Below are 27325 nucleotides of genomic sequence, written 5' to 3'. Positions count from 1 at the left end.
TGCAAGTGCGCCGCCACCAGAATTGGGGGATCCTAGTCATGCTTCCACTGCAACTTCCCCTGAAAGACCACAGGCGACTAGCTCACCATTGCACTTGTCAGGCATTGTAGCTACTTCTAGTGCCTTTGCCTACATCACAAAGGACGACTTTGCTTTAGCTGGCCTAGAGGGTAAAATAGCTGCTATGGTTGCCTCCATGTCACAAGGAGGAAAAAAGTGGGATAGATCTCTTCTGAGCCTCCTGGAACAGGAATGGGCAGAGAATGTGGAAGAGGTAGCTTTGAATGACCTGGGGGGAAGGTCAAGCTGAGGATTCCACCTAGGTTGGTTTGTAAACTTGGTCGGCCTTCTGGCCAGTTCAGAGCCCAGAGTATTTGGGTCTGACTGGCTACAGTTCAGGCAAAGATGATTTTTTTTTTTTTTCTGCCAAGGTTGTTGGCATGGGGGATCTTGTCCAGCTCGTGGGGGGGGGGGGGGGAGGTAACCCTCTATATGCCTTTTGCATGAGGGTGCTGGGCAAGAGTGTCCTCATTTGAGGCAGTTCCCTTAGGCACAGTTCCATTCCAGGCCAATATTCTGTCTGCTTGGAACATGATCAAAGCTTTGGATTGATTCTTCAGATTTTTGTCCCCCAAGGATGTGACAATCTCGGTAACCTTGGCTAGGAAGGTATCAATTGGTGGCCTTTCTTGTAGAGAACCTTCTTTGATTCTACTACACCTGGACAGTGATGCTGTGAAAACCTCCCCTTCCCAAGGTGATTCCCAGCTTTCATTTACAAGATGTCAGGCTACCTTCCCCAAATCCTCATTCTGCAGTGAAGCTGTTGCATGCTCTTGATGTAGTACAGTCAGTCTATTTGAAAATGCCAGCTTGTATTTGGAAGACCAATTCTTTCTTTGTGCTGCCGCAGGGACCCAGGAAGGGGCAGGTAGCATAAATATTATTTCCTAGTAGTCCGCCAGATCATTGTTTAAGCGTAGTGTTTAGAAGGCCCCACCCGGCCTTTCGGGTAAAGGCATACTCGACCAGGAGGGTAAGTGCCTCATTGTCAGTGCGTCTTAAGTGTCTATGGTTGAGATTTGCAAGACAGCTACTTGGTGGGTGTTCAAGCTCGCGATGCGGCTGGGTTTAGTCGCAGCATGCTGCAATCGACTGTATAGATCCTTTAGTCTGACAGTCTTCGTGATCATGGTCTCACTTCCCTCTAGGGCAGTGATGGCGAACCTTGGCACCCCAGATGTTTTGGAACTACATTTCCCATGATGCTCAGCTACACTGCAGAGTGCATGAGCATCATGGGAAATGTAGTTGCAAAACATCTGGGGTGCCAAGGTTCGCCATCACTGCTCTAGGGCTTAACTCTTAGTCAGAGGCGGCTCTAGACTTTGTGAGGCCTAAGGCAAAACTTGGACATGAGGCCCCACTCACGCCCATAATGGGAAAAAGAATTCAAGCGATAAAAATTAACTGCATAAATTGCATATATTAAGAGCCTTAACCTTTGTACTATGAATTCACAGTTTCTAGAATTTTCTCTAACCAATTCTTCTTTAATCAAAGATCATTAAACATCGGGTATGTGTGTGTATGTATGTATGTATGTATGTATGTATGTATGTATGTATGTATGTATGTATGTATGTATGTATGTATGTATGTATGTATGTATGTATGTATGTATGTATGTATGTATGTATGTATGTATGTATGTATGTATGTATGTATGTATGTATGTATGTATGTATGTATGTATGTATGTATGTATGTATGTATGTATGTATGTATGTATGTATGTATGTATGTATGTATGTATGTATGTATGTATGTATGTATGTATGTATGTATGTATGTATGTATGTATGTATGTATGTATGTATGTATATATATATATATGTCTGCTCTTACATCACAGTCCCCAGCATTTCCCTATAGGTTATGATTCCCTGAGTCCCTCCTTACATCAGGGTTCAGTGTCCCCCCTTACATAAGAGTTCTTCTTTAAATCAGATTCCCCCCAGCATCTCCTCCTTACATCAGAGTCCACAGAATTCCTGTTTACATTAGAGTCCCCCTTTTAAATCAAATTTCACAGAGCCCATTTTACATCAGAGTCTCCAGAGTTTCCCCCTTACACTGTAAGAGGGAACTCTGAAGACTCTGATGTAGGAGGAGTTCTGGGAACCCTGATTTAGGGGGAATGCTGGAGACTCTGATGTAAGGAGAGTTCTGGGAACCCTGATTTGAGGGGGAAAGCTGGGGACTCTGGTGTAAAAGGGAACTCTGTGGTCACCAAAGCTCCCCCTTGCATCAGAGTTTCCAGAGACCCCCTTACACTTCCCTTCGTCAGTCCGCCACAGTCTAGGCACGACAAGTCCCCACAGAGGGCACTGTAAATTCCAGTATAGTGCACTTCCATTCCTCCCTGAGGAATGGAAGCCTGCTCTGCTTGGACTTGTACTGCTTTCTGTAGGGGACTGAGGAACTACTGCCTGCTATGCTAAGACTTGTAGTGCCCTCTGTGGGGACTAAGGCATGGCAGCCTGCTATTCTGGAACTTGTAGTGCACTCTGTGAGGGACTGAGGATTCCTCAATCCTCCACATTCTAGGGCACTATAAGTCCCAGCATAGTGGGCTGTCATTCCTCAGTCCCTCACAGCTGGGGGGAAAAACAACAGTTAAATATCTAAAGGACAACTCCAACCAAAACTGCCAATAATGTACAGAGTCCATATGCTATATAATGTCACAGCCCCGCTACCCCTCACCTTCCACCTCAGGTGCTGTCATTGTGTAGGGCAAAGGGCTCCAGCTCCACCATGTTTGGCTTTGTTGTCAGATATGCAGGACTGGCTCAGCTCCACTCTTTTCCCTGGCAACTGATTCTGGCGTCATGGGGGCCTCTCCTCCTCCCCCAGCCACCCAGGGGCCCTCTCCTTCTCCCCCAGCCACCCAGGGGCCCTCTCCTTCTCCCCCAGCCACCCAGGGGCCCCTCTCCTTTTCCTCCAGCTACCCAGGGGCCCCTCTCCTTCTCCTCCAGCCACTCAGGGGCCCTCTCCTTCTCCTCCAGCCACCCAGGGGCCCTCTCTTTCAGCCACCCAGGGTCCCTCTCCTTCTCCTTCTCCAGCCACCCAGGGTCCCTCTCCTTCTCCAGCCACCCAGGGTCCCTCTCCTTCTCTTCCTCCAGCTACCCAGGGTCCCTTTCCTTCTCCTCCAGCCACCCAGGGTCCCTTTCCTTCTCCTCCAGCCACCCAGGGTCCCTTTCCTTCTCCTCCAGCCACCCAGGGTCCCTTTCCTTCTCCTCCAGCCACCCAGGGGCCCTTTCCTTCTCCAGCCACCCAGGGGCCCTTTCCTTCTCCAGCCACCCAGGGGCCCTTTCCTTCTCCAGCCACCCAGGGGCCCTTTCCTTCTCCAGCCACCCAGGGGCCCTTTCCTTCTCCAGCCACCCAGGGGCCCTTTCCTTCTCCAGCCACCCATGGGTCCTTCTCCCCCAGCCACCCATGGGTCCTTCTCCCCCAGCCACCCATGGGTCCTTCTCCCCCAGCCACCCATGGGTCCTTCTCCCCCAGCCACCCATGGGTCCTTCTCCCCAAGCCACCCAGGGGCCCTCTCCCTCTCCCCAGCCACCCAGGGGCCCTCTCCCTCTCCCCAGCCACCCAGGGGCCCTCTCCCCCAGCCACCCAGGGGCTCTCTCCTTCTCCAGCCACCCTGGGGCCCTTTCCTTCTCCTCCAGCCACCCAGGGGCCCTCTCCTTCTCTCACAGCCACCCAGGGGCCCTCTCCTTCTCACAGCCACCCAGGGGCCCTTTCCCTCTCCCCCAGCCACCCAGGGGCCATCTCCTTTCCCCCCAGCCACCCAGGGGCCATCTCCTTTCCCCCCAGCCACCCAGGGGCCATCTTCTTCTCCCCCAGCCACCCAGGGCCCCTCTCCTCCTCCCTCAGCCACCCAGGGCGCCTCTCCTCCTCCCTCAGCCACCCAGGGCGCCTCTCCTCCTCCCTCAGCCACCCAGGGGACCTCTCCTTCTCCCTCAGCCACCAAGGGGCCCTCTCCTTCTCCTTCAGCCACCCAGGGGCTACTCACCCGCTTTGCGTAATAGACACCACAAATCTATTACCAGCCTGCAGAGTGACAAGTCGGGGCCTGGTTACCTGCATGTTCCTGGGCCAGGGCAGAGCTCTCCTCCCAGAGCAACAACCGATGATGGCAGAGTGAGCTGACCAGGCAGTCACTTCCTACTGATGCTGGTACACGCCCACCGATTCCTCCACATCTTGGGATTACATAATCAGAGGTCCAATCCCCAGGCAGAGAAGGCAGGGTAAGTGTCAGCGGACAACAGACACCTGGCAGCCACAGTGAAGGGACTGCAGCACACTGCTGCAACTTTTATATCGGAGGATTTAAAACCATCTTTTACTTGGGAGATTTCCCTGACTGCGCCCTGCTAAATGTTGTCGCTCCGCCACTGGCCGCGAGGCCCCTGTAGGTGTGAGGCCTTAGGCGACCGCCTTATTTGCCTAATTAGAGAGCCGCCTATGCTCTTAGTACATCCCAGATGGTAATTATGGCTGCTCTGTGTCCCATGATGTATGATCCAGAAAGGGTTTTTTGTTTTCCTACATCCTACCTGCAAAATCCATTTCTTGGAGTACATCATGGGACACCGACCCCCCCCCCCCCCCCACCCCCTCTTTTCTGAGATTTTTCTGAAATCTTCATTGCTTGCTACAAAGCTGTTACTTTTTTGTATGGGAGGGGTTATATAGAGGGAGACTTGTCTTTTTGATTTGCCAGTATCCATTCACCTATAGGTGGCATATTACACAGATGGTAACTTTTTATTATGGCTGCTTTATGTCCCGTGAAGTACTTCAAGAGATGGATTTTACAGGTGAGATTTAGCAAAAAAACCTTTCCTGCTGTCCATCCTGCACCAATTCACCATTGAGTGACATCACCATTATCCCTGGGACCCTGTGCTGCTTCTAGGCCAGTAACCTGGTGAAGATAGGGGAAGTAAGGTGCCACTGACAGCCGGAAAGCTGGAGAGATTCTTCAGGCAAAAAAGTGCCGTCGACCTCGCTCCCTTGGTAGCTGCAACCACTTTACTTAAACACGCAGGATGATTTGGCTCACTCCTCTCCTGGCCTGCCTGATCTGTCCTAAAGTGCTCAATGACACGCTGATCCTGCTATACAACCCTCTGAATCAGTTGAGCCAGACCCCCCTTCTGCTGAGCCTACTCTGACTCCAATAATGTCGGCCATCCAAAACTGCAAAGCCACTTTGACTACTCAAATAGAGACCATTCACATAGACTATTGAAGCAGCATGTACAGAACTTGTGGGATTGCACTGGGGCCACGGAGGAACTCATTAGCATCGTAGAAGACTCTGGCTCTTCTGGCTACCACTATGCGTGAAGCATCCAGTGAACTTGTGGCTCTGAGCCAAGGTGGATGACCTTGAAAATAGGGTCCGCTGCAATAAATTGGGGTTTGTGGGATTTCCTGAAAAGTCGGAGGGGGCCTATCGAGAACAATTTCTACTCGCCTGGCTGAGAGAGATTCTAGGGCGTGATGCAACCCCTTTTTTAATGGTCAAATCCATATCTTTCCAGGCTTTTCAGCTGAGGTTCAACGCCAGCGTGCTTCCTTTTTTTAATATGGTTAAAAAGCCAGACTGAGAGAAGCAGCTGTCCAATACTCCATGCTATATCCAGCAAAATTTAGTCCTCTCCTCAGGCAAGTCCCATTTCTTCACCCCAACAATTGAAGCCGCCTGGATAGATTAGACCTTTAGCCGTACGTAGCATTCCAGCAGAGACCTTTAGCCGTAAGTGGCATTCCCGCAGACGCTGAAAGAAGACCACGGTTTTACCTTGCTGCAATCCATTTTTGTTTCTGATGTCTTCACTGGCACTAACTCCTCTTATGGAAGCAGTTTTAAAGAACCTTGCATGTTCTGCAGTGAACAGATGGGATAAGAGGAATGATACCCTATCCTGTTGGGTCATTTTTTTAATTTTTTTATTTTTTTTGTCCTCTCCTTACCCTGACATCACTCGCATTGGTTATGGTACCTGCAGACATGCATGGAGACAGCTGTTTCCCTTGCTGTTGGTTCATTTATGGTTCGCTATACCATCATTCTACAACATTTTACAATTTTTTTTTTTTTTTTTTTTGAGGATCGCTCTGGATGTTCCACTTTCTGCCCTCACAACTGCTATCCACTATTTGATGCTTGCATCAGGGGTTTTGTGAGTTTTGTAATTCGGGACATAGGCTCTCTATGATTGGGATGGAAGAGCAAGATGGGTTGGGTTATTGTTGGGTTGTTTTTTTTTTTTTTCTATGCCTCCCTCATACCTCTTGCCTACCTGGCTATGGTGGAACCTATCGATGGAAACTGTTGGGTGTATTGCATTGAATCCTACAAATGCTGATGACTCTTTGCTGTAATGGCTGGTAATCTTAAACTTCTCTCGTGGAATGTATGGGGTTTGAACTCTCCATGGAAATGGTCCCTAGTCTTCCTCATAAAATACAAATTGCCTGTAATGGGTCTACAGGAAACCCATTTGGTACCCCCTAAAATTCTTGCACTCAAAAAGGCTTGGATTGCATGATCCTTCCATGCCTTCTATTCCAGAGGAGTCCAGACGTTTTATCGTCCTATCTAGACAGATTGGACGATCCATCTTATATCTAGTCAATGCTCCTTGCAGAATCCCCAAATCCCTCTTCAAACAAATTGATTCCCTATGTTCAGTTTTCCTTTGGAATCGTCATGCCCCCAAAATAACCTTAGAAATTGTAAAATTACCATCTAATATGGCTGGGCTAGCCTTTCCATATTTTTACTTGTATTAGCCTCTCAACTGGCAGGAGTGCATGATTGGCTGCACCCCTCCCCACATAAGCTGCTATAGTCTCCTCCCTGGAAACCTTACATCAGAATCAGTCTGTTATAGGATATTAACTATCCAGGAAAGGCAATGATACACACTACACCATCCATATTCATCACCATAGTATCCTGCTTTAAGGATCCCTGGAACCCCTCCCCTAACAGTCCACTTTGGTATAATCCTATGCTAAATCGACTCCTCATGATCCTTAATCCACATTGATTTTCTAGAGGTGTTCAATGTCTGTCCCCTGTATATTGAACATGGCTTTGAAACCTTTACCCAACTGGGAGAGGATTTTGCTCTTCCTCCCTCTTCCCTGTTTATCTTCAACTTCAGCATGCCCTACGGGCACAGTTTGGCTCACTCCTATTTACAAATGGCCCCATTGGAAACATTGCTTGGTCTCTGTGTACTACATCACCCTAATGGCTGATTCTAACCCTAAATTTGCAGCTGCACAAACCCGCTGGTCCATACTCCTATATAAAACTTTCTGATGAGGATTGGGTTGAAGTCAGATACTTGTATAATACTGTCATAGCATTGAGAAAATTATACAAATTAAAATATTTCATCAGTCACCTCACCCCTTCCCGAATGCACAGGATGAGATTACATGAAACCCCTGAATGTTTTAGCCTGTGGGAATGAAGCCAATTTCATGCACTGCTTTTGGTCTTGCCCAGTTTCCCCATTTTGGTCAGAGGTTGGCTCAGTCTTATCCACTGTTTTGGGTGTCCCTAACATCTTACACCCTAAACGGTTTACTGGGTATTTTTGGAGAACTGTCCCTGCACGTATTCAAAGATTACACATTATACTTTTACGCCAAAAAGACTTGAGTTGGAAGGGGTATTCCTGCTTCTCTATAGACACTTGGCTCCAGTTGATCAATAATACTTTTACCTCTGAATATGCTCACTTGAACTCCCAACAACAACCCCACCTTTTTGATAAATTGGAACAGATGGGTGTCCAGCCCTCTTAATTTAGTGTCCTCGTGCCCAGGTGACTAGCCTATACTGCAGACATTTTCTCTTGCATGTGTATATGTGAATTAATGCCGTTGCCGCTCATATTCTGACGGGATTATTTGGCATAATTGTATGTTTTTACAGTATGTTCACTACTCGTGTAATGTGGAAGGCACAGCCTGGTTGCAACCAAATATTTGCATGTTTTTTTTACAAAACCCTTTTTAATATCTTTAAAAAAATGCAATTTTCTCCTTTCATCCTTTCAGGACGGCCTACATATGAGAGATTGTGGCTCCGCCTCACAGGAAACACAACTAATTTGCAGCTGTTAAAAGGGTCCCACCCAACTTTGAGCTTCAGTTCAGTTGTGTTTCCAACCTCACATCGGAACGTTTGTTTTTTTTTTACTGACCTGAAGGCAAAGGACTGTCTGAGAGGTACCCCTGGAAGGCAGCTTCGGTCAGCCTAATGGCAGGTTTCTCCCTAGCTGCATCCTGGAAACAGGAGCTTTCAGGTCGCCAACATGCCAGGTAGTGCGGTTTACCTTACAGTGAAGGTCCCTCTATACCTGAAGTCCTGTTGTCTCTGCAGGAAGTCTCCTCCATTAGCTCCGTTGGGTGGTAAGGATTTTGAATTTCCCGCCAGTGAGCGCGCCTCAAGCCTCGCTATGGAGACCGGAAGTTCCGACGGAAAAGGCGGAGCGGGTGATACCCGGAAGAGGCACAGCGTGGAGGAGACGCCGGGTCCATGTGAGCTCAGCGCAAGTGGCATGGCTGATTCTCCGGCTACAAGAGGGCTGAAATTGCCCCAAAAAGACACGGATGTCTGCACTCCCTACAGAGGAAAAAGCGGCAGCGCAGGTGGCGACAGGAACGGGTAAGTGACTACACCGGTGGCGGGCCGACTGCTGTCTATTGCAAAGACAGGCATGCCTTGCAATTTTCCTGACCTAATGTTAGCCGCAGTGGTAGTCAAGAGATGCTATTGTGTCACATTGTCTCTTTTTCTTGTCTTCTTGTGTTTTACACAGGTCTGCCACCGGCACAGGAAGCCCCTGCCAGACCCCCTTCCACAGTCAGCACTAGCATGTCTAGAAAATGTGGGAACTGTGGGGTCAGATTGTCTGTCTTACTTAAAGCCCTTATGCCATACTTGTATTAAGTTAGCAGGGCAGGAAGCATCAATCCTAATGAAAGATTTTCTTAAATCCATGCAAGAGGAAATGTTAGCTACTATTCAGTCATTCAGGACTACAGCAGCTATCCCTCAAACCCCAGCAGAGGAAGTATCCAAGGATAGCTTATCCTCCCAGGACAGTGGGTGGTCAAAAGGACCCTCATCTCTCTGGTCAGTCTCAAACCATTCCCTCAACACAAGTTAGGGAACAGGAGGATCCAGGGGAAGGCACTAGTTACATGGGAGGTCGGATAAGGACTCCGAAAGTAACAGTGAGGAGGAAAAAAGTTTTAAAAGTAACAATCTTTTTTTTCGCTGGAATATATGGAGGGTCTCCTTAAAGTGGTACATGACACTGAAGGAATCCCTACCCCAGTAAAAGAGTCTTCCAGTAAAGACAAAGTGTACAAAGGCTTGGAAAGAGCCCAGTACAGAACCATTCCCATTCACCAGTCATTAAAAGACATAATACACCAAGAATGGAAATGCCCTACACATGCCTTATCCAGGCCAAATAGCTGGAAAAGAAGGTATCCCTTTGAGCCACAGGAATTGGAGGTTTTTTACAAAAAATCCAAAACTGGACGCTCCTCTGGCACAGCTATCAAAAGGAACAGATTTATCCTTTGAAAATGCCGGTCATATTACAGATCCTATGGATCGCAGGATTGAATCCTTGTTAAAAAAGGCTTGGGATTCTAACGCCTACAATTTAACTACAGCCTTAGCTGATACCTGTATGGCCAGGAATGCAGACTTTTGGCTCAAGGAACTGTCAAAACTATGGCGGGATCACAAGACCTGATAGATTCCCTAGCTATGATTGGAAAAGCAGTATCCTACTTAGCAGACTTGGCTGTGGAGTCAATAGTAGCATCTGCAAAAACAGCAGCATTAGTAAATTCTGCTAGAAGGGCGCTTTGGGTCAAAGCATGGGAAGGTGATATAGCCTCCAAAGTAAGACTCTGCGCATTACCCTTTGAAGGTTCATTACTGTTCGGTTCAGGACTGGATGATACCTTGTCCAGATCTGCAGAGAAGGGGAAGAAATTTCCCAGTAAAAAGGACCAAACAGGAAGATATTCCTTTCGGAACTTCCAGGACAAAAACCAAAGAAGGCCTTTCAAGGGACAGGCCAGAAAAAGGTGGTCCTGAAAAGGGAAAACAAGGAACCAACTTATTGTTCCTTAAACCTGGACCTAAGTCCAAAGAAACCAACTGACGCCAGCTTCAGGGTAGGGGGCAGACTGACCCATTTTTTTTCTCCCAATGGGAAAACATCTCTGCCAGCCCCTACATTCTCCAGATAATTCGGGAAGGGTACCGACTGGAGTTTGCCTCACAGCCGGTGCCAGATATAACCGTGACCTATCCCTCAAAAATAGAACAAAAGAGGAAGGCACTGTTGGACGGTATTCAGGAACTAGCGGAGCAGAGGGTGATTTCACCTGTACCAAAGGGTCAGGCATTCCAAGGCTTTTACTCCCACATATTTGTGGTGCCAAAGCCCTCAGGAAAATTCCGACTAGTCATAAACCTCAAGAAACTAAACAAATTTCTGATATACAAGAAGTTCTCCATGGAGAACATTTATGCGGTCAGAAAAAATCTGTACCAGAATGTCTTTATGACAACATTGCATTTAAGAGATGCTTACCTACATGTTCCAATTTATCCGGAACATCAAGCATTTCTCAGATTTGCCATTGTGACGGAAGAAGGCACTGCACATTGGCAGTTCAGAGCTCTTCCTTTTGGCTTGGCAACAAGTCCAAGGATCTTTACAAAAATCTTGGCCGAGGTAGTAGGCCATCTTCACCTACAAGGCCTAAGTTTGATCCCGTATCTGGACGATATGTTGATCTTTGCAAGATCAGAAGAACAGGCTATGGCAGACACCCAAAAGGTAATGTCAGTTCTTCAAGCAGTAGGATGGCTATTAAATTTGGAGAAATCCTCAATACAGCCAGCACAGGTCCAAGTGTATCTAGGATACAAAATGGATACCAGACTCAAAACTTTTCCTCCCAAGGGAAAAGGTGGAAAAAGTGGTCTCAGCGGTAAGAGGCATCTGTTCTCATCCTTGGTGTTCCAGGAGACAGATCATGCAAGTCCTAGGGCAAATAACGGCGTGTATTCCAGCTGTAGAGTGGGCCCAACTACATTCAAGAGACCACCAATTTTTTCACCTGGCCTCTTGGAACAGGAGACAGGACTCCATAGACGAAAAAATTACATTGTCCCCACAAGTAATTTTTTAACTGAATGGTGGGCAGTCTCCCAAAACCTAGAGAAGGGGCGACTGTGGGGTCAAGAGCTGCCCGTAAAGATTACCACGGACAAAAGTTCCGAGGGGTGGGGAGCTCGCCTAAAAGAAGCCCGGACCCAGAGTACCTGGGATTCGAAGCGGAGTCAAGCCTCCTCCAATTACAGGGCACTGAAGGCTGTGGAAAAGGCCTTAAAAGCCTTCGAGAAGGACATTCTAGGGAAAGAAGTCCAGGTCCATTCAGACAATGCTACAGCAGTAGCTTACCTGAATCATCAAGGGAGGACCAGATCAAACGCTCTGCTAAAATTGGCTCAGGAGACATTGAGCTGGGCAGAAAAGAGAGTAATTTCCCTTTCAGCCATGTACATAAAAGGGAAGGACAACTGGGAAGCGGACTTCCTCAGTCGTCATCACATCAAACAGGCAGAATGGGAACTGAACCCTATAATTTTTCAACGCCTAGTCCAAACATTTGGTCAGCCAGAAGTGGACATGTTTGCCACTCGGCAGAACCGAAAAGTAGAACAGTTCTTTTCTCTGACAAAAAAGAGGGGTATGCTGGGCTTGGATGCTCTAGCACAACCTTGGCCCTTCAGGCTAGCCTATGCCTTTCCCCCACAGAATCTAATTGTGAGAGTTCTGCAGAAACTCAGTGGATGGCCGCAACTACGCCTCATCCTAGTCACACCTGTGTGGCCAAAGAGAACGTGGTTTGCAACCCTGGTATCCCTATCAGTGACAGCATCATGGAAACTGCCAGAAGTTCCAGACCTGTTACTACAAGGACCTCTGATTCACCCCAGATCGCAGTTTTTTCAGTTAACAGCCTGGGTAGTGAACGCCAAATATTAAAAGAAAAAGGATGCTCAGACAGTCATTGAGACCCTCCTTTCAAGTAGAAAGCCAGTAACTAGGAAAATTTTTTCCAAAATCTGGAAAACATTCTGTACTTGGCAGAGACAGAAGGATTCCTCTGCCTCAATCCCAAGGATCCTGGATTTTTTACAGGATGGGGTAGATAAGGGGGTGGCAGTGAACACCCTTAAAGTACAGGTAGCAGCACTTTCTGTTTTTTTAGACAAAAGTCTGGCCAAAGAACCTTTTAATTAAGAGGTTTCTGTTAGCCCGGAGCAGAGTATCTCCAATTAACAGAACTAATGTTCCAGTTTGGAACCTAACGCTAGTACTAGAGACATTATCTAGTGAAGCATTTGAACCTTTAAACAAAATTAGTTTAAACATTTTGTCAATCAAGTTAACTTTTCTGTTGGCAATCACCAGAGCCAGGAGAGTGGGAGATTTACAAAGCTTATCCATAAAGGAACCTTTTATGCGAATTCTCCAAGACAGGGTGATTCTTAAACCAGACCCACTGTACCTACCCAAGGTAGTGTTGTCTTTTCATAGGAATCAAGAGATGGTTCTCCCATCTTTCTGTGAAAAACCTAAATGTGCAAAACAAAAATCCCTTTGCCTGGATGTAAGAAGGTGTCTTCTAGCATATTTAGAAAGAACCAAGGGCTTTAGAAGATCTAGCCACCTATTGGTTCTACATTCTGGACCAAGGAGGGGATTACAAGCATCAAAACCCTCAATCTCTAGGTGGATTAAACAAGCCATTTAGTATGTCATATAAGGTGTCGGGTACCCCCACACCAACAAATCTAAAGGCACATTCCACAAGGGGCATGGCTACTTCCTGGACCGAAAAAGCCGGAGCATCCTGGGAGCAGATCCGCCATGCAGCCACCTGGTCCAGCCAAGATACCTTCCTAAAGCACTATGGTGTGGAAGTACTGTCGCAACAAGACCTTGCCTTTGGCAGAAAGGTCTTACAGGCAGTGGTCCCGCCCTAAGGTAGGCCAGTATGGATTCCTTTATTATCCTCTCATATGTAGGCCATCCTGGAAGGATGAAAGGAGAAAACTTACCGTTAGTGTACTGGTAACGGCCTTTCTCTTAATCCTTCCAGGACGGACGGCCTACTTCCCGCCCAAGATGGTGGTGAGTTAAAAAATGTGTATATATATGTATATATGTGTAGCTGTATGTTATTGAATAACTGTATCCCTTGAAAGTTCGGTTGGAAAGGTACTTTTCTATTACTGAAGCTCAAGGATGGGTGGGACCCTTAACAGCTGCAAATTAGTTGTTTCCTGTGAGGCGGAGCCACAATCTCTCATATGTAGGCCGTCCTGGAAGGATTAAGAGAATGGCCATTACCAGTACACTAACGGTAAGTTTTCACTGTAATGCTGTAGATGAGAAGGGTTTTGCTGCAAGTGCTTTTTACTAAAAATGTCTTCTTCATTTGCAGGCATATTACTCATGTTGGCTTTAGCTCCATGTCCGGTCTAGATGTAAGTTGTCATCTTTCATTAGAAACTATGAAGCCTGTAGCAATTATTGTTTTGGCTCTAAATCTTGAAATCTGAAACTCTAAGCAAACCTTTTAACCACTTCCTGCACCTTGTCATTGCCTTCCTCCCTCTTTCACTGAATTTTTTTTAAACTGTTTTTGTTTTGCTCCTAGTCTTTCTCATGGCTTGGCTAGGTGAGAGAAATGTACAGTCGGCCATATGCTGCAGGTTTTTCCCTTTTTTATAGCACAGACTGCCCACCACAAGCCCCAGTCCAAGCACCAATAACGGTCTAAAGTTCCTCAAGCAAAAAAAATCCATAAAGGGCATCCCCTAAACTACTTGCACAAAGAGGACACTGCTGTCTAGGCTCCCATTCCAGGATTCTTCTGAAGACTGGGGAATGACCAATAATCTGAGACCCAATGAGAACAGTTTCAGGCCAAGCTCTCTGACACATATATTCTCCCAGGGATCACAATTTAGGGGCAACCATCACAGGGCCGTGTACAGACTACCTGACAGCCCCCCCCCCCCCAAGAAAATATTAAAGCTATTCGCTCAAAATACAATAAAATGGCAGACACAAATGCAACATAACTCAATTCCTGCTAAATAAGACAAGTGAGTGAATAAACAGATCCCCAACTTGGGAGCGGAGTTAACATTAGAGCCAGTGCTGGGAGGGGGATTAGTGAGGAAAGATTGTCCTTAGCAGATAAAAGGCAGTAGGGAGGGGGGAAGAAGAGACCAGCTTTCAGCTGCCTAAAGGTCCGTACACACTTGACGGAAATCTGACGTAATATCCTTCCGGGTCGTCAGCCACTTCAGATCATGCGCGGTCTTTTCATATCCGATTTTTCACGGACATACTGCATACACCTTAAACGAGAATTGGTCGTCTGGGGATGGACGATAAAAATTTTGGTGTTTGTCCCTCCGTTTTTTTTTTTTTTCTTTGAAAATGTCGGCATCGGCTGCTGAAAGTTGTGTACACAGACGAAAATCGTACGATTTTACCTCGGACGGGAATTTTCGGCAGATTTTCTACTAGTGTACCCCACTTAAGGAAGAGTTCTGCAATTGTCATCCATCCCTAATTCCCCAGTCCCCTCCAGCTTCCTCTAGACACAGTCCACAGGCTACTTCAGCTGGGCGGCAGCAGTCCCGTCTAAAAGCTTGGAAGCCTCCTAGGGAGATGACAATCTCTCCAGGTGCTTCAGGCTATTTATCACCTCCACTGCTACCTTCCGCACACTGCTCTCCAGGGATTGGCCAGGCCATGATAAATATTCAGATTAGTCATTTGAATCTCCCTCCCTATGTTCTGAAAGCTTCTTCCAGAGGCAGAGGGAAGCAATTAAGCTCTCAGCCTATGAATCCTTGAGCAGATCAGAAACCCCAAACAGACCAGTACAAATAAATGCTCCCATTTATCAATCTATTTACTGCTTTTTATGTGAAAGTTCCTTACTGATCCTCTACCAACAAGACTACTAGAAGAAAGCTTTAAGATGGCAATACCTCAGCAGTAATTATTTAATTCTGCAGTTCATTGTGCATCAAATGTATTTTCTTTGTCCTCAATTTATTTAATCGTTTTGTGCAGCTGGACTCTGATGTAGACATGAAGGCACTGATCAGCCTGGCCGGTGTCCAGGAGGAGCATGTGGACAAGGAGAGTTCTCGTACAATCTTCAATATATTGAAAAGGGAAGGAACCATGGAGAATGTCCAAAAAATGCCAGGAAGGATGAGTATGTTTATCGACATTTAACACTGTCCTGTTAACCCATGCACATGGAGGGGTAGAAAAAAATATCTGCAGCTCATGATATCAAGGGGGTTGTCTGAATTGGCATCTGCTAGCTCTATAAAACAAAAGCGAATCTATGGCCAGCTTAAACATGTTGCCTTTAACCGTGTATGCACAATTCAAGCTTGGATGTTGGCCCAAGGGATTGTGTGTAAGCTGTTGCTGGCCCTGAGCGGTACTCCTAGCCCGTGGGAGGTTGTCCTGCTTTGGGCCAGGGCTCTGGTGCTGGAAGGCTCCTGCCAAAAATGCAAGGCAGGAAGCTTTCCTGGAGGCATGGGTGCAAAGAGGACCGAGTGAGTAGAACACTGGTGGGAACTAACAAAGAGGGGAGACTGCCACGTGTAGTCAGTCTCCTTTTGAAGACCGAAGTGGGTTTAAGTCTTCTACATTTCCCTAAAGAGATCTCCAGAGCCTCACCTGGGAGGGCTGGTGAATAGTCAGTCAGGTGTAGAGGCAGCCAGGAGGGCTGGGGAGAGGCAATGGCAGCCAGATGGGCTGGCATTGCCTGTGGTGGTGCTGGGATCAGCAGCCCCAGCAGAATCGGAAGGAAAAGGTATATGCAGTTTTACTCTATATACTGTGTGCGGTTTTTAAAGGTCTGTGAGATCCTGCCTGTAATGGGCCACTTCTGAACTGACTAGGGGTCTGTCATGTTTCCTCAAGAGTGAACCGGCAGAAGCTGTGTAAAGTAAAGCAAGTGTGTGCAGGGGGAAGAAATTGCACATAGGACGTTTGTCCCTGAATTTCCTGTACAGTCAAGTAGGCATCCCACAACCCCTCTATCTCCATCCAAGTTGTTAACACCCCCCCCCCCCCCCAAAAAAAAAAAAAAAGAAAACGCCAAAACAAAGCTATAGACTGTTCTGACTCTGCTTACATGAGCAGATTTGTTGTGCCTGGCTGTGCAGGAGGTCCCTGTTCATCTGCCTCGCCTGTGAGAGGACTCTTGTCTCCCACTCCTGTCAGTCAGTGAGCCCATGAGAATAGGGGGCAGGGCGTGTCTGGACACAGCAGAGGCCCGGCTTGGGTGCCCCATAGCAGGTTGCTTGCTGTGAGGGCAGGAGGGAGGGGCTAGAAGTGTTGGTGAGGAACCTGAGAAGAGGTGGATCTAGGCTTCTTTTTACAAAACTACTGTACAGAGCAGGCAAGCGTAACAGGTTTGTTATTTTTAAACAAAGACTTAAGATCACGTTAAGTATTCAGGCCCTTTGCTCAGTACTTTTTTGAAACCACACCTTGGCAGCAATTCCAGCCTTTATTCTTTTTGGGTATAATGCGAGAAGCTTTGCACACCTTGATTAGGGGATTTTCTGCCTTCTTGCAAATCCTCTCAAGTCAGGTTGGATAGTAATCGAACATATTTGGAGTAACCTGAAAATGGCTGTCTGATAGTCAGGGATCTAGCTGGGATACTCTAGGACATTCAGAGTTGTCCCTATGCCACTACTGTTGCCTGTGCTTAAGGTTATGTTGGAAGGTGACCCTTTGGCCCAGCCTACATATCTGAGCATTGTGGAACAGGTTTTCATTGAGGATATCGCTGTACTTTGCTCCATTTAAGCTTTCCCTCGACGCCGACCAGTCTCCCAGTCACTGCTGCTGAAAAACACCCCCACAGCATGATGCTACTAGCATGCTTCAGTATTTGGATGGTATTTCAGTGCCTGGTTCCTCCAGACAAAACCTTTTTAGAAATGAGACCAAACCGTTCAGTCTTGATCTCTTCAGACCAGAGACTCTTGTTCCTCAGTTTTGAGTCCATTAGGTTCTTTTTTGCTAACTCCAGTGGACCTTCATGTGTTTTTGCACAGTCTAGCTACTCTGCCATAAAGCCCAGATCGGTGGAAGCTGCAGTGATTGTCTTTTTGAAACTTTGTCACCTCTCCACACAGGATTTCTGGAGCTCCCTCCATGACTGAGCTATTGGGAGAGGAGAGAAGGCCCTAAAAGTTTGGCAGGGCGACCAGCTCTTGAGTCTTGGTTGTGTCAAACCTTTCATTTGAGAATTATGGAGGCCCCTGTGCTCTTGGGAACTGCATGGGTTTACTGCTTCAACAAAAGGATACCTTACAACTAGGGCAAACAGCTTCTGTCCTGAGTAGGTGTATGTGTGTGTTGGCAGAAATACAGGAATGTGGGAGGGTCATGTGGGTTTTGAAGTTGGCCTTTAAACTGTAGTTGCTGTGCAGAACCCTTGACTATATGTGAACAAGTCATGAATGCAGTTTACTTGTATGGTACCCTCTAGGGTGTGCTACTGGTACTACTAGAGTAGGTAAAATTTAATATTCTGGCCAGGAATAACTAAATTGGGTCAGGGTTTTTAGAGGCCAGATTCATATTGGCATCTCTGGTGCCTCCCCCTAGTGTTTGGAAGGTTAAAGGACCTTCTAGCACTAGAAGTTTGGGGCTAGGAGGGGCTGACATGAATATTTGGGACCCCAGTCAATCCCCCCCCCCCAGCCAATCCCCACAAGTAGGCTGGGGACTACCTTACAAATGGACATGGGCAATGCCAGCAGGGAAGTCGGGTGGAAGATGGAGATACAGTGTGCATGTATGTTTAATTTTTACCATCCTCCGATCTGTGTCTTGCCATTATCTGGTCTCTGAGCTCTGCAGACAGTTCCTCTGACCTCATGGCTTTTGCACTGTTACAGTATACATTGTCAGCTATGAGGCCTTTTTATAGGGAGGTTTGTGCCTTTTTCCAAATGTTCAATTTAATTTACCACAGGTAAATTCCAGTAAAGGTGTAGAAATCTCTTGGCACAGATCAAGAGAAATTGGAGGCACCGAAGCTAAATTTTGAAGTATTGCCAAGTGAATACTTTGGCCATGTGAATGTATGGAAAAAAACACATTCTAAAATTCTCAAATTGTGTCTAAAATCTTATACAGACCCTAGGTGACGCAAAACACCTGAAAATACATCAAGTTGGCAAGTTACAACAATGCACGTAATTTAAGATAAATGTGTAGAAAGGCCTTCAATCAGTTCCAATGACGGGCCATCATTTTATAGGTGAATAAGGTTAAGTTGTCTTCAAAAAGCACTATTGTAACCTCCACTGTGTGCGCGTGTGAGGCTCATGCACCAGAATTAATTGCCTCCCAATTGGGTTATCTGTACTTTACTGCAAACAATCAGGTAAAATTTTATTCTTTTACCTCTAATGATAAACCATATGAAATCTCGGATTAGATCAAGTGTACATGTGGCTTACTTTATGTAGGGTGCACAAAAAACCTGTAAAGTGTGGCGGAACATATTCAAAATATGAATGGTTTGTCAGTTATTATTGCACATTATGGTTTGTCAGTTATTGCACATTAGAGAGGTCCTGGGTAAGCACCCTTCTGGTCTACATTTTTTGGGGGTAAATAGACTGCTTCACTCATGGAGAGGTTCCAATATAGTAAGGGACCTTTCCAGGAGGAAAGAAAATGGTTTTACACTTCAAAATCCCTGAAACTGGGAGTTTTGAATGCTGAAATAGCCCTCATTTTTTATTGGTGACCTTTAGATTCCTTCAGTAGGGAGGGCTCTAGGCTTATTTATTTCAGGTTCTTATATAGCGCTATCAATTTACGCAGTGCTTAACAGACTTGTATAAAGTACTCGAAATTTCTACTTGAGTAAAAGTACAAGTGCTCGATCAAAAAATTACTTGAGTAGAAGTGGAAGTGCTCGCAGAAAAAGTTACTTAAGTAGAAGTACTAAAGTATTCAACATTTTTTTTACTTAAGTATTGCAAGTAGTTTTTTCAAAAAATTTGCTACTTAAGTACTAAAAGTAAAAAGTACCAGTAGTTTTGAAAAAAAAATTCTACTCAAGTACTGAAAGTAGAAGTACAAGTACTGTGTTATGTAGTTATTAAAGAAATAAGTCAAAAGTTTGAACATCATATTGTTTTTATTATTTCAAATGATTTATTCAAATGATTAACCTGTGTTTGTTAGTAGTTTCTTGATGCACTTTAAGCGCTGTAGCACCATTTATTTGTTTGTTTCATATTTTCTTTTTATTGGAAAGATTTGGTATAGCAGCTTTTATTATACACAGCCTTTATTTTCGTATGCGCTGATTTATAAATGACATTATACACATTTTTTTGAGCTTTATGCAACCTGCCATCTACTGTTCTGGCAGTGGTAATTTTTTTAAAAGTAACTAGTAACTATGCAGCACAAAAAAAAAATACTTGAGTAGAAGTATCGAAATCATCGAAAAAATGTAGTGAAGTAGAAGTAGGAGAAAAAAATTCTACTCTAGGAAAGTACAGATACCGCATTTCGGTACTTAAGTACAGTACTTAAGTAGTTCTACTTCGTTACTATACATCTCTGGTGCTTAATGTATCTTATTATTGGAAATTGGTAGTTTTTGAAATAAAAGGATAGGAAGTTTTTTATTATATAAAGTTAGTTTTGATCCAGGCCCTCCATTACTATGCAAAAGTTTGGATTCGGGATAAGTTTCAATAAATACTATAGCTGAGTCAATAGGGAGTGGCACACGTTTATAATTTGTGTATAGGTACTTATACGCTGCTATGTACAACAGAGAAAGTGGTGAGAAACCACTGTTGCTGAGAAATGTCAGAAAAAGTTCTTTAGTTGTCACTGACCCCGCCACCTTCAGGTGAAATGGTTCTTCATAAATAAAATATTTGAAAAAAAATGCAAGGACAGATGGGTAGGCGTAGACTTACACATCAAACCACAAAACCGCATAGGCAAAAGAATTACCGTGATATAAAGAGAAGTGGATAAAGTGTGAAATGCGTTGTCAAAGCAAAGCCCTAACACGCTGTTACATCGCCATGTCATCCTGCTTTGTCCAGCTTCAGCCAGTGTGACTTCACTACATTGCATGGAAGGAGATTTTTATTGCATGCTCCCCTTGAGCCTCAGGAGCCTGCATTCACATGCCCCCTGGGATGGGGGGGTTAAGCCTGACGTATCTGTTACAAATGGCAGTTTGTATATGATACCAAGTGTTGGCACCATGGCATTACATTAAGGCGCTTGCTTTAACTGCCTACATTATGAATATTGTCTGGTTATTTCTTATTTTCAGAAGACCTTGCATATGTTAAACTTTTTTTTTTTTTTTTTTTTTTTTTTTTTTTTAACCTGCTCACATCCGCGCTACAGCCTATATACGGCTGCAGCGCGGACTTGAATTTTCGGGAGGCCATTTTTAAACGGCCTCCCATAAACACGCCCGCCGCGCGCTCCTGCGAGCGCGCATCGGGCAGAAGCTGTGTTGGCCGTGTCCCTTGGACACAGCCAATCACAGATCGAGACGAATGGCCAATCACAGCGGCCATTCGTCACGATCGAGGCATCCAATGAGAGATGATCTCATATGTAAACATATGAGATCATCTGTCATTGCCTCGGTAGTAACAGACTCCCCGCGCGCTCCCGCGAGCGCGCACCGGGGATAATCTGTGTTGGCCGTGTCCCTTGGACACAGCCAATCACAGATCGTGACGAATGGCCAATCACAGCGGCCATTCGTCACGATCGAGGCATCCAATGAGAGATGATCTCAAATGTAAACATTTGAGATCATCACTCATTGCCAGCTCTCCCTCCTCACACACAGACTGCAGTGTGAGGAGAGGAGAGATCGTAAGTGTAAAAAAAGTGCCCACCAGTGTTCCCACCAGTGTGCCCACCTGTGCCCATCAGTGCCTGCCCAGTGCTCATCAGTGCCGCCCAGTGCTCATCAGTGCCGCCCAGTGCTCATCAGTGCCGCCCAGTGCTCATCAGTGTGCTCATCAGTGCCCGCCCAGTGCTCATCAGTGCCCGCCCAGTGCTCATCAGTGCCCGCCCAGTGCTCATCAGTGCCGCCCAGTGCTCATCAGTGCCGCCCAGTGCTCATAAGTGTGCCCACCAGCGTGCCCATCAGTGCCGCCCAGTGCTCATCAGTGTCACCGTGCCCATCAGTGTCACCAACGATGGCAAAAAAAATTTTCTCAGCCGAGGAGGCCTTCAATATAATCAGTGAGGACATGGACAGGGAGCTTTCTGCTTCGGAATCTTCGGAGTCAGAGTCTGACTCCGAAGTAAATTACGAGCCGGTCATTAGCAGCGGGACGCAGACCGACTCCGACGAGGAGGAATACTGCCCGCCTGCCAAACGAAGGCGTTCTGGTGAGGAGGAGGCAGTGCCATCCACCAGCTCCGCAGTGCCATCCACCAGCACCACAGTGCCTCGGCAAGAAAGGCCAAGCTCAAGTGGGGTGTCACCTCGCCCCCAAAGGGTTAGGACCAACGCCAGCCTTCCCTATGCCCTTCTGAACCCCCTGTGGCTTCCTCCCAACTCAGGAGAAGCCATCATCCCCCCTTTCACTGCCCAGCCAGGAGTCCAGGTCAACACTGAGAACTTTGCCCCAATTGACTACTTCCGTTTAATTTTTACGGAGGACCTGCTGACGTCCATTGTGGCCCAGTGCAACCTGTATGCACATCAATTTATCCAGAGTAACCCCACATCTTTTTATTCCCGTCCCTTTTGAGTGGAGAGACCTAACGGTGGAGGAGTTCAAGATATTTTTAGGCCTCACCCTCAACATGGGACTCAATAAAAAAAACGAACTGCAAGCATATTGGTCAACCAAACCAATCTACCATATGCCCATCTACTCTGCAGTAATGCCCAGGGCCAGGTATCTGATGATCATGAGGTTCCTACATTTCAACGACAATACCCAGTGCCCTCCCCGAAATTCCCCAGCATTTGACAAGCTGTTCAAAATTCGGCCACTTCTAAATTATTTTTCAGAAATATTCCCTCAATTATTTACCCCAGACCAAAATATATGTGTGGATGAGTCCCTTGTGAAATTTACTGGCAGGCTGGGCATCAAACAATTCATTCCCAGCAAACGGGCCCGCTATGGGGTGAAGCTTTACAAACTATGTGACCGAGCCACAGGGTACACCTATGCCTTCAGGGTGTACGAAGGGAAGGACACCCAGCTGCATCCCCCTGAATGTCCGGACTACATGGGATCAAGCGGGAAAGTCGTTTGGGACCTCATTTACCCCCTCCTTGAAAAAGGCTACCACCTGTACGTAGACAATTTCTACACCAGTTTGCCCCTGTTCCGAAACCTTCACAGAAAGAAGACTCCTGCATGTGGCACGGTCCGAAAAAACCGGAAAGGCTTTCCTCAAAGGCTAGTAAACACCAAGCTGAGAAGAGGGGAGACGGCGAGTCTGAGAAATGAGGAAGTTCTGGCTGTGAAGTGGAGGGACAGAAGAGACGTGTACATGTTGTCTTCGATCCACAATGACAACTATGTGGAATCCCGACGAAGGAATGGCCCAGTCCGAAAGCCAACATGTGTACATGAGTACAACTTATTCATGGGGGGAGTGGATTTCAACGACCAAATGATGGAACCCTATCTACCCACAAGACGTACCTATCATTGGTACAAAAAAGTAGCAATTTATATTTTTCATTTGGCCATATACAATTCCTACATTTTATACCGCAAATCCACCGAAAGCCCCCAACCCTTCCTTTATTACCTGGAGGAAATCTTCACAACCCTCATATTTCCAAACGGCCCACCAGAAAACATTAGATCTGACGTAATAAGCAGACTGTCTGAACGCCATTTTCCAAGTAAAATCCCTCCCACACAAAGAGACCAAAAACGGCAGAAAAAATGTAGGGTGTGTACCAACGCAGGAATTCGAAAAGACACCCGCTATTACTGTCCCCAGTGTCCTTCCCAACCAGGCCTCTGTGTAGATGACTGTTTCCGCCGTTACCATACTTGTCTAAATTATTAGTATGGTAAACGTAGTCCTCCGCTTTCACCCCTTATGCCACTGTATACTCCTGAAATGACCCTGGACTGTTATACAACGACGCCTTTGCCTGCTGATTTTGTACCTATGTCTGCCTGCTCCGGAACTGACCCTGGCCTGTTTTTTGACCATGCTTCTGCCTGCTGATTCTGTTCATACCTCTGCCTGATCTGGAACTGACCCTGGACTGTTATTTGACCACGCCTTTGCCTGCCGATTTTGTACCTACCTCTGCCTGCTCTGGAACTGACCCTGGACTGTTTGACCACGATTTTTGCCTGCCTCTGGAAGTAGTGGGATTCATACCACAGGGGTCTCGCATATGTGAGGGGACCAGAAATGTTTTTCTGGATGAAGAAAACAATTTTTTTTTGTTTTTCTTCTTCTCAGATTAGGGTCTGGATCCCGGAGGCTTCAAAGCGATTTGGGTGGGAGAAGCCTCTACCCCTGTCCCCATTCTATCCCGACAGAGGCCCTACTTCTGCCTGCAGGACTTACTGCCATCATGCCTCTGCCTGCCGCATGCACTGACACTGGACTGGTATCCTTGCCTGGAGAATTGCATGCACTGTTGCTGATCAAGTCCCTGCCTGCTGCCTGGACTCAACTCCTGTGGACAACTGCGCTTCTAAAACTACAGGTAAGCTTTTGTTTACCCTTTGCTCAGCAGAATGTATTGTGGGGTGTAATTCATGGTAATTCATGGTATGTGCATGCTATGTGTCTTTGCATGTTGGGCCTCTGTATGTGACCTGACTGCGTAAAAGTCTCACACATGTGGTATCGCCATACTCAGGAGGAGTAGCAGAATGTATTTTGGGGGGTCATTTTTGCTATGTACATGCTATGTGTTGGAAATATCTTATAAATGGACAACTTTGTGTAAAAAAAAAAATGAGTTTTCATTTTTTTTTCCACATTTTCCGAAAGATTCTGGAAAAAAATGACATGTTCAAAAGACTCATTATGCCTCATAGATTATACGTTGGGGTGTTTGCTTTCCAAAATGGGGTCATTTAGTGGGCTTTTTCATTGTGCTGGTGCTCCAGGGCCTTCAAAAGTGTAATAGGTGGTTGAGAAATGAAAAGTGTATTTTATGCTCCGAGAACGCCTGGAGGTGCTACTTCAATGTTGGACCTCTGTATGTGGCCAGACTGTAAAAAAGTCTCACACATGTGGTATCGCCATACTCAGGAGGAGTAGCAGAATGTGTTTTGGGGTGTAGTTGTAAGTATTCATATGCCATGTGAGAGAAATAACCTGTTGAATATGACAATTTTGTAAAAAAAAAAAAAAAAAAAATTTATTTTGCAAAGAATTTTGGGAAAAAATGACAACTTCAAAAAACTCACCATGCCTCTTATTTAAATACCTTGGAATGTCTACTTTCCAAAAAGGGGTCATTTGGGGGTCATTTGTACTTTCCTGGCTTGTTAGGGTCTCAAGAAGTGAGATAGGCTGTCAGTACATTAGGTGTGATCAATTTTCAATGATTAGCACCATAACTTGTAGACTCTCTAACTTTCACGCAGACCAAATAATGTACACTTATTTGGGTTATTTTTACCAAAGATATGTAGAAGTATACATTTTGGCCAAAATTTATGAAGAAAAATTACTAATTTGCAAAATTTTATAACCGAAACTAAAAAAAAAAACGTTTTTTTTTTTTAAATTTGCGGTCTTTTTTCATTTATAGCGCACAAAATAAAAAGCCCAGCGGTGAATACCATCAAAAGAAAGCTCTATTTCTATGAAAAAAAGGACGAAAAATTTATATGGGTTGAGTGTTGCATGACCGCGCAATTGTCATTCAAAGTGTGAGAGCACTGAAAGCTAAAAATTGGTCTGGATGGGAAGGGGGTTTAAGTGCAAAGTAGGCAAGTGGTTAAGCTGCTCAAAGTTTACTGTGGTTAATAACCTACATCATTTTCCACCGGGATTATGTCAGTCAAGGGCGGAGCTTTTTTTCCTTATTTTTCTCACATCGCCTTTCAGGACAGCACCTAGAGAGGCTCCACCCGAACTTCCCAGGAAACACTGCAGTCTTTAAATCCCTCTTCCACTATGCCTTTAGTTATTGTGTTTATCCTCTGGCATGGCTGAAGCACTGCAGGAACCAGTTGGGGGGCTGCGCTCACTCCAGGTGGAGAAAAGGTAGGCTTTTATTTTTTTCCTAGGATATGACCATCCCAGCTACCCCGGCCCTTCCAGCACAGGGGAGTAGTGCCTCGTTGGGGGTCCTGCCTGTGTGCCCAGGTTCTGCGGGTTTGGGCTGGTTAGGCAGTCCAGGTGGGGACCCATTTTTCCAGCAGTCCCTATGTCGGTTCTGGCTCCTGGCCGGCGAGTGCGTTCCAGTAGGGGGGGGACTTCCGGCGGGGTGTGACAGCTGTGGTTCAGGCCACTGGAACGCAGGGGCCAGGTGGAGTGGTCGTTGCTTCCAGTCTCGTAGTGAGTGGATTCTGGAAGCGGGGATTTTGAACAGATTCTGTTCCTTTCTGCTGAACACTGATGACATGGAGAGGACTGCAGAACTGGCCAGGCCCAGGTAAGTGGGTCACAGTGGTGCCTCTATCTACTATTGGCCTTTATTTTTTGTGTATTGTGTTCCTCCTGTGGGAGTCCTGCACTGTAAGTGATATGATTACGGTTCTCATCCTTACAGCTTAGGCTGGGAATTTGTCGTTTAGTGTTTGCTGGCACAGGTGGTCCTCTTAGGTGGAGGTCTGTTCACTGATTTTTTTTTTTTTTTTTTTTTTTTTTTTTTCCTCGCAGCTGTTGGACGTTTTTTGTTCTGATTATAGGTCAAGTCCACAGTTAAAACTAAGCTGTTAAAACTAAGCTGTTAAACTAAAATAAACCCCCAGAGATTCTTGGCCAAAGCCACCGTGTAAAGCTTGCATAGTAGACCTCTTTAAAGAGGAATCTTTAGAACAATGTAAGGATTTGTCCTTTTCTGTGAAAGAGTTAACGGATACATTAGATTCAGTTCGTTCCTTGTAAGTGCCAGCAACGCAGCCAGACTCCAGCAAAGTTACTTTATCCAGCTCCTTGACATCCACCTCAGTTGGCAGGGACCAGTGACTCAGAGGGAGCAAGTACGCTTCTTTCCCTCAAGGATTCGGATGAGGAGGAAGAATAGTTCCAGAGTTTCTAGATTATATCTTTAAAAGAAGTAGATGATTTGCCTAAGGCCCTGTTGAACTTTTTACAAGCTGAAAAACGCTTATCTCTAAAGTCTAAAAACGCCCACCATCAAAATCCTTCATTTTAATGGTCCCTGTTCACATGAGCGTTTTGTCGCCAGAAGCTCAAAAGTACATGTGCTTCTCTTTTGGCAGATTACAAGCGTTTTTGTTTGATGTCAATGCCTGCCTGGAAAGCCCAAAAAACACCTGAGGGAGAGAAAAAAAAACGAACTGAGAAGCAGTGGCGGCTGGTGCTCCATGGCCCAGGGGGGGGCGGCAGACGGGGACCGGACCACACCAGCCCGCGCACACTAGCATTGCCACCTGCAAGAGACCATACACAGATACCTTCGTAAGATCAGAGTCGTGCAGTGGCGGCTTCTCAATCCTCAGTCCCCCGCATCTCCTCTAGTCCTCCCTCCTCCACCATGACCAATGGAATGGGTTTGCCTTTCGAATCGGACCCGCTTCCTGATTGGCCAGGAGGAGAATCGGTGTGACAATAGTGAATATTCGCAATTGTCACACAAATGGGTGGGCTCGGGGCACAGTGCTTTTTTTCTGAAGCCTATTGGAGCCTCTAGCTCTAATCACAGGTTTCAGAAAAAAAAAACCCTATTGAACTCCATGCTTCCGCCTCCGTGCATGTAGATTAGGGGGCTGGACGAATAGATGGGGGTGGGGGGGAGGCGCCCCTGCACCCTCAATGCACCAGCCGCCACTACTTGGATGGTAAGGCCTAGAGTAGACTCAACCATTTCTCAAGATACTGGAAAAGGGTGG

At 46.1% G+C, this 27325-nt stretch overlaps 1 protein-coding gene across 1 annotated transcript in view; it reads left to right on the top strand.

Moving 5' to 3' along the window:
- LOC309561638 (uncharacterized protein) overlaps nucleotides 1-27325 on the top strand; it is a gene marked incomplete at both ends in the record, with an annotated part of 62957 nt that overhangs the window by 20795 nt on the left and 14837 nt on the right. The window contains 2 exons of the mRNA XM_082265635.1: nucleotides 13657-13699; nucleotides 15309-15456. Of these exons, the coding sequence (XP_082121761.1) occupies nucleotides 13657-13699; nucleotides 15309-15456 (191 nt within the window). The remainder of the gene's footprint in view (nucleotides 1-13656; nucleotides 13700-15308; nucleotides 15457-27325) is intronic.

The sequence above is a fragment of the Pelophylax lessonae genome, assembly GCF_965119305.1.
Source record: "Pelophylax lessonae genome assembly, chromosome: 8".
Classification (NCBI taxonomy): Eukaryota; Metazoa; Chordata; class Amphibia; order Anura; family Ranidae; genus Pelophylax; species Pelophylax lessonae.
This window is presented reverse-complemented; position numbering and strand designations above follow the sequence as displayed.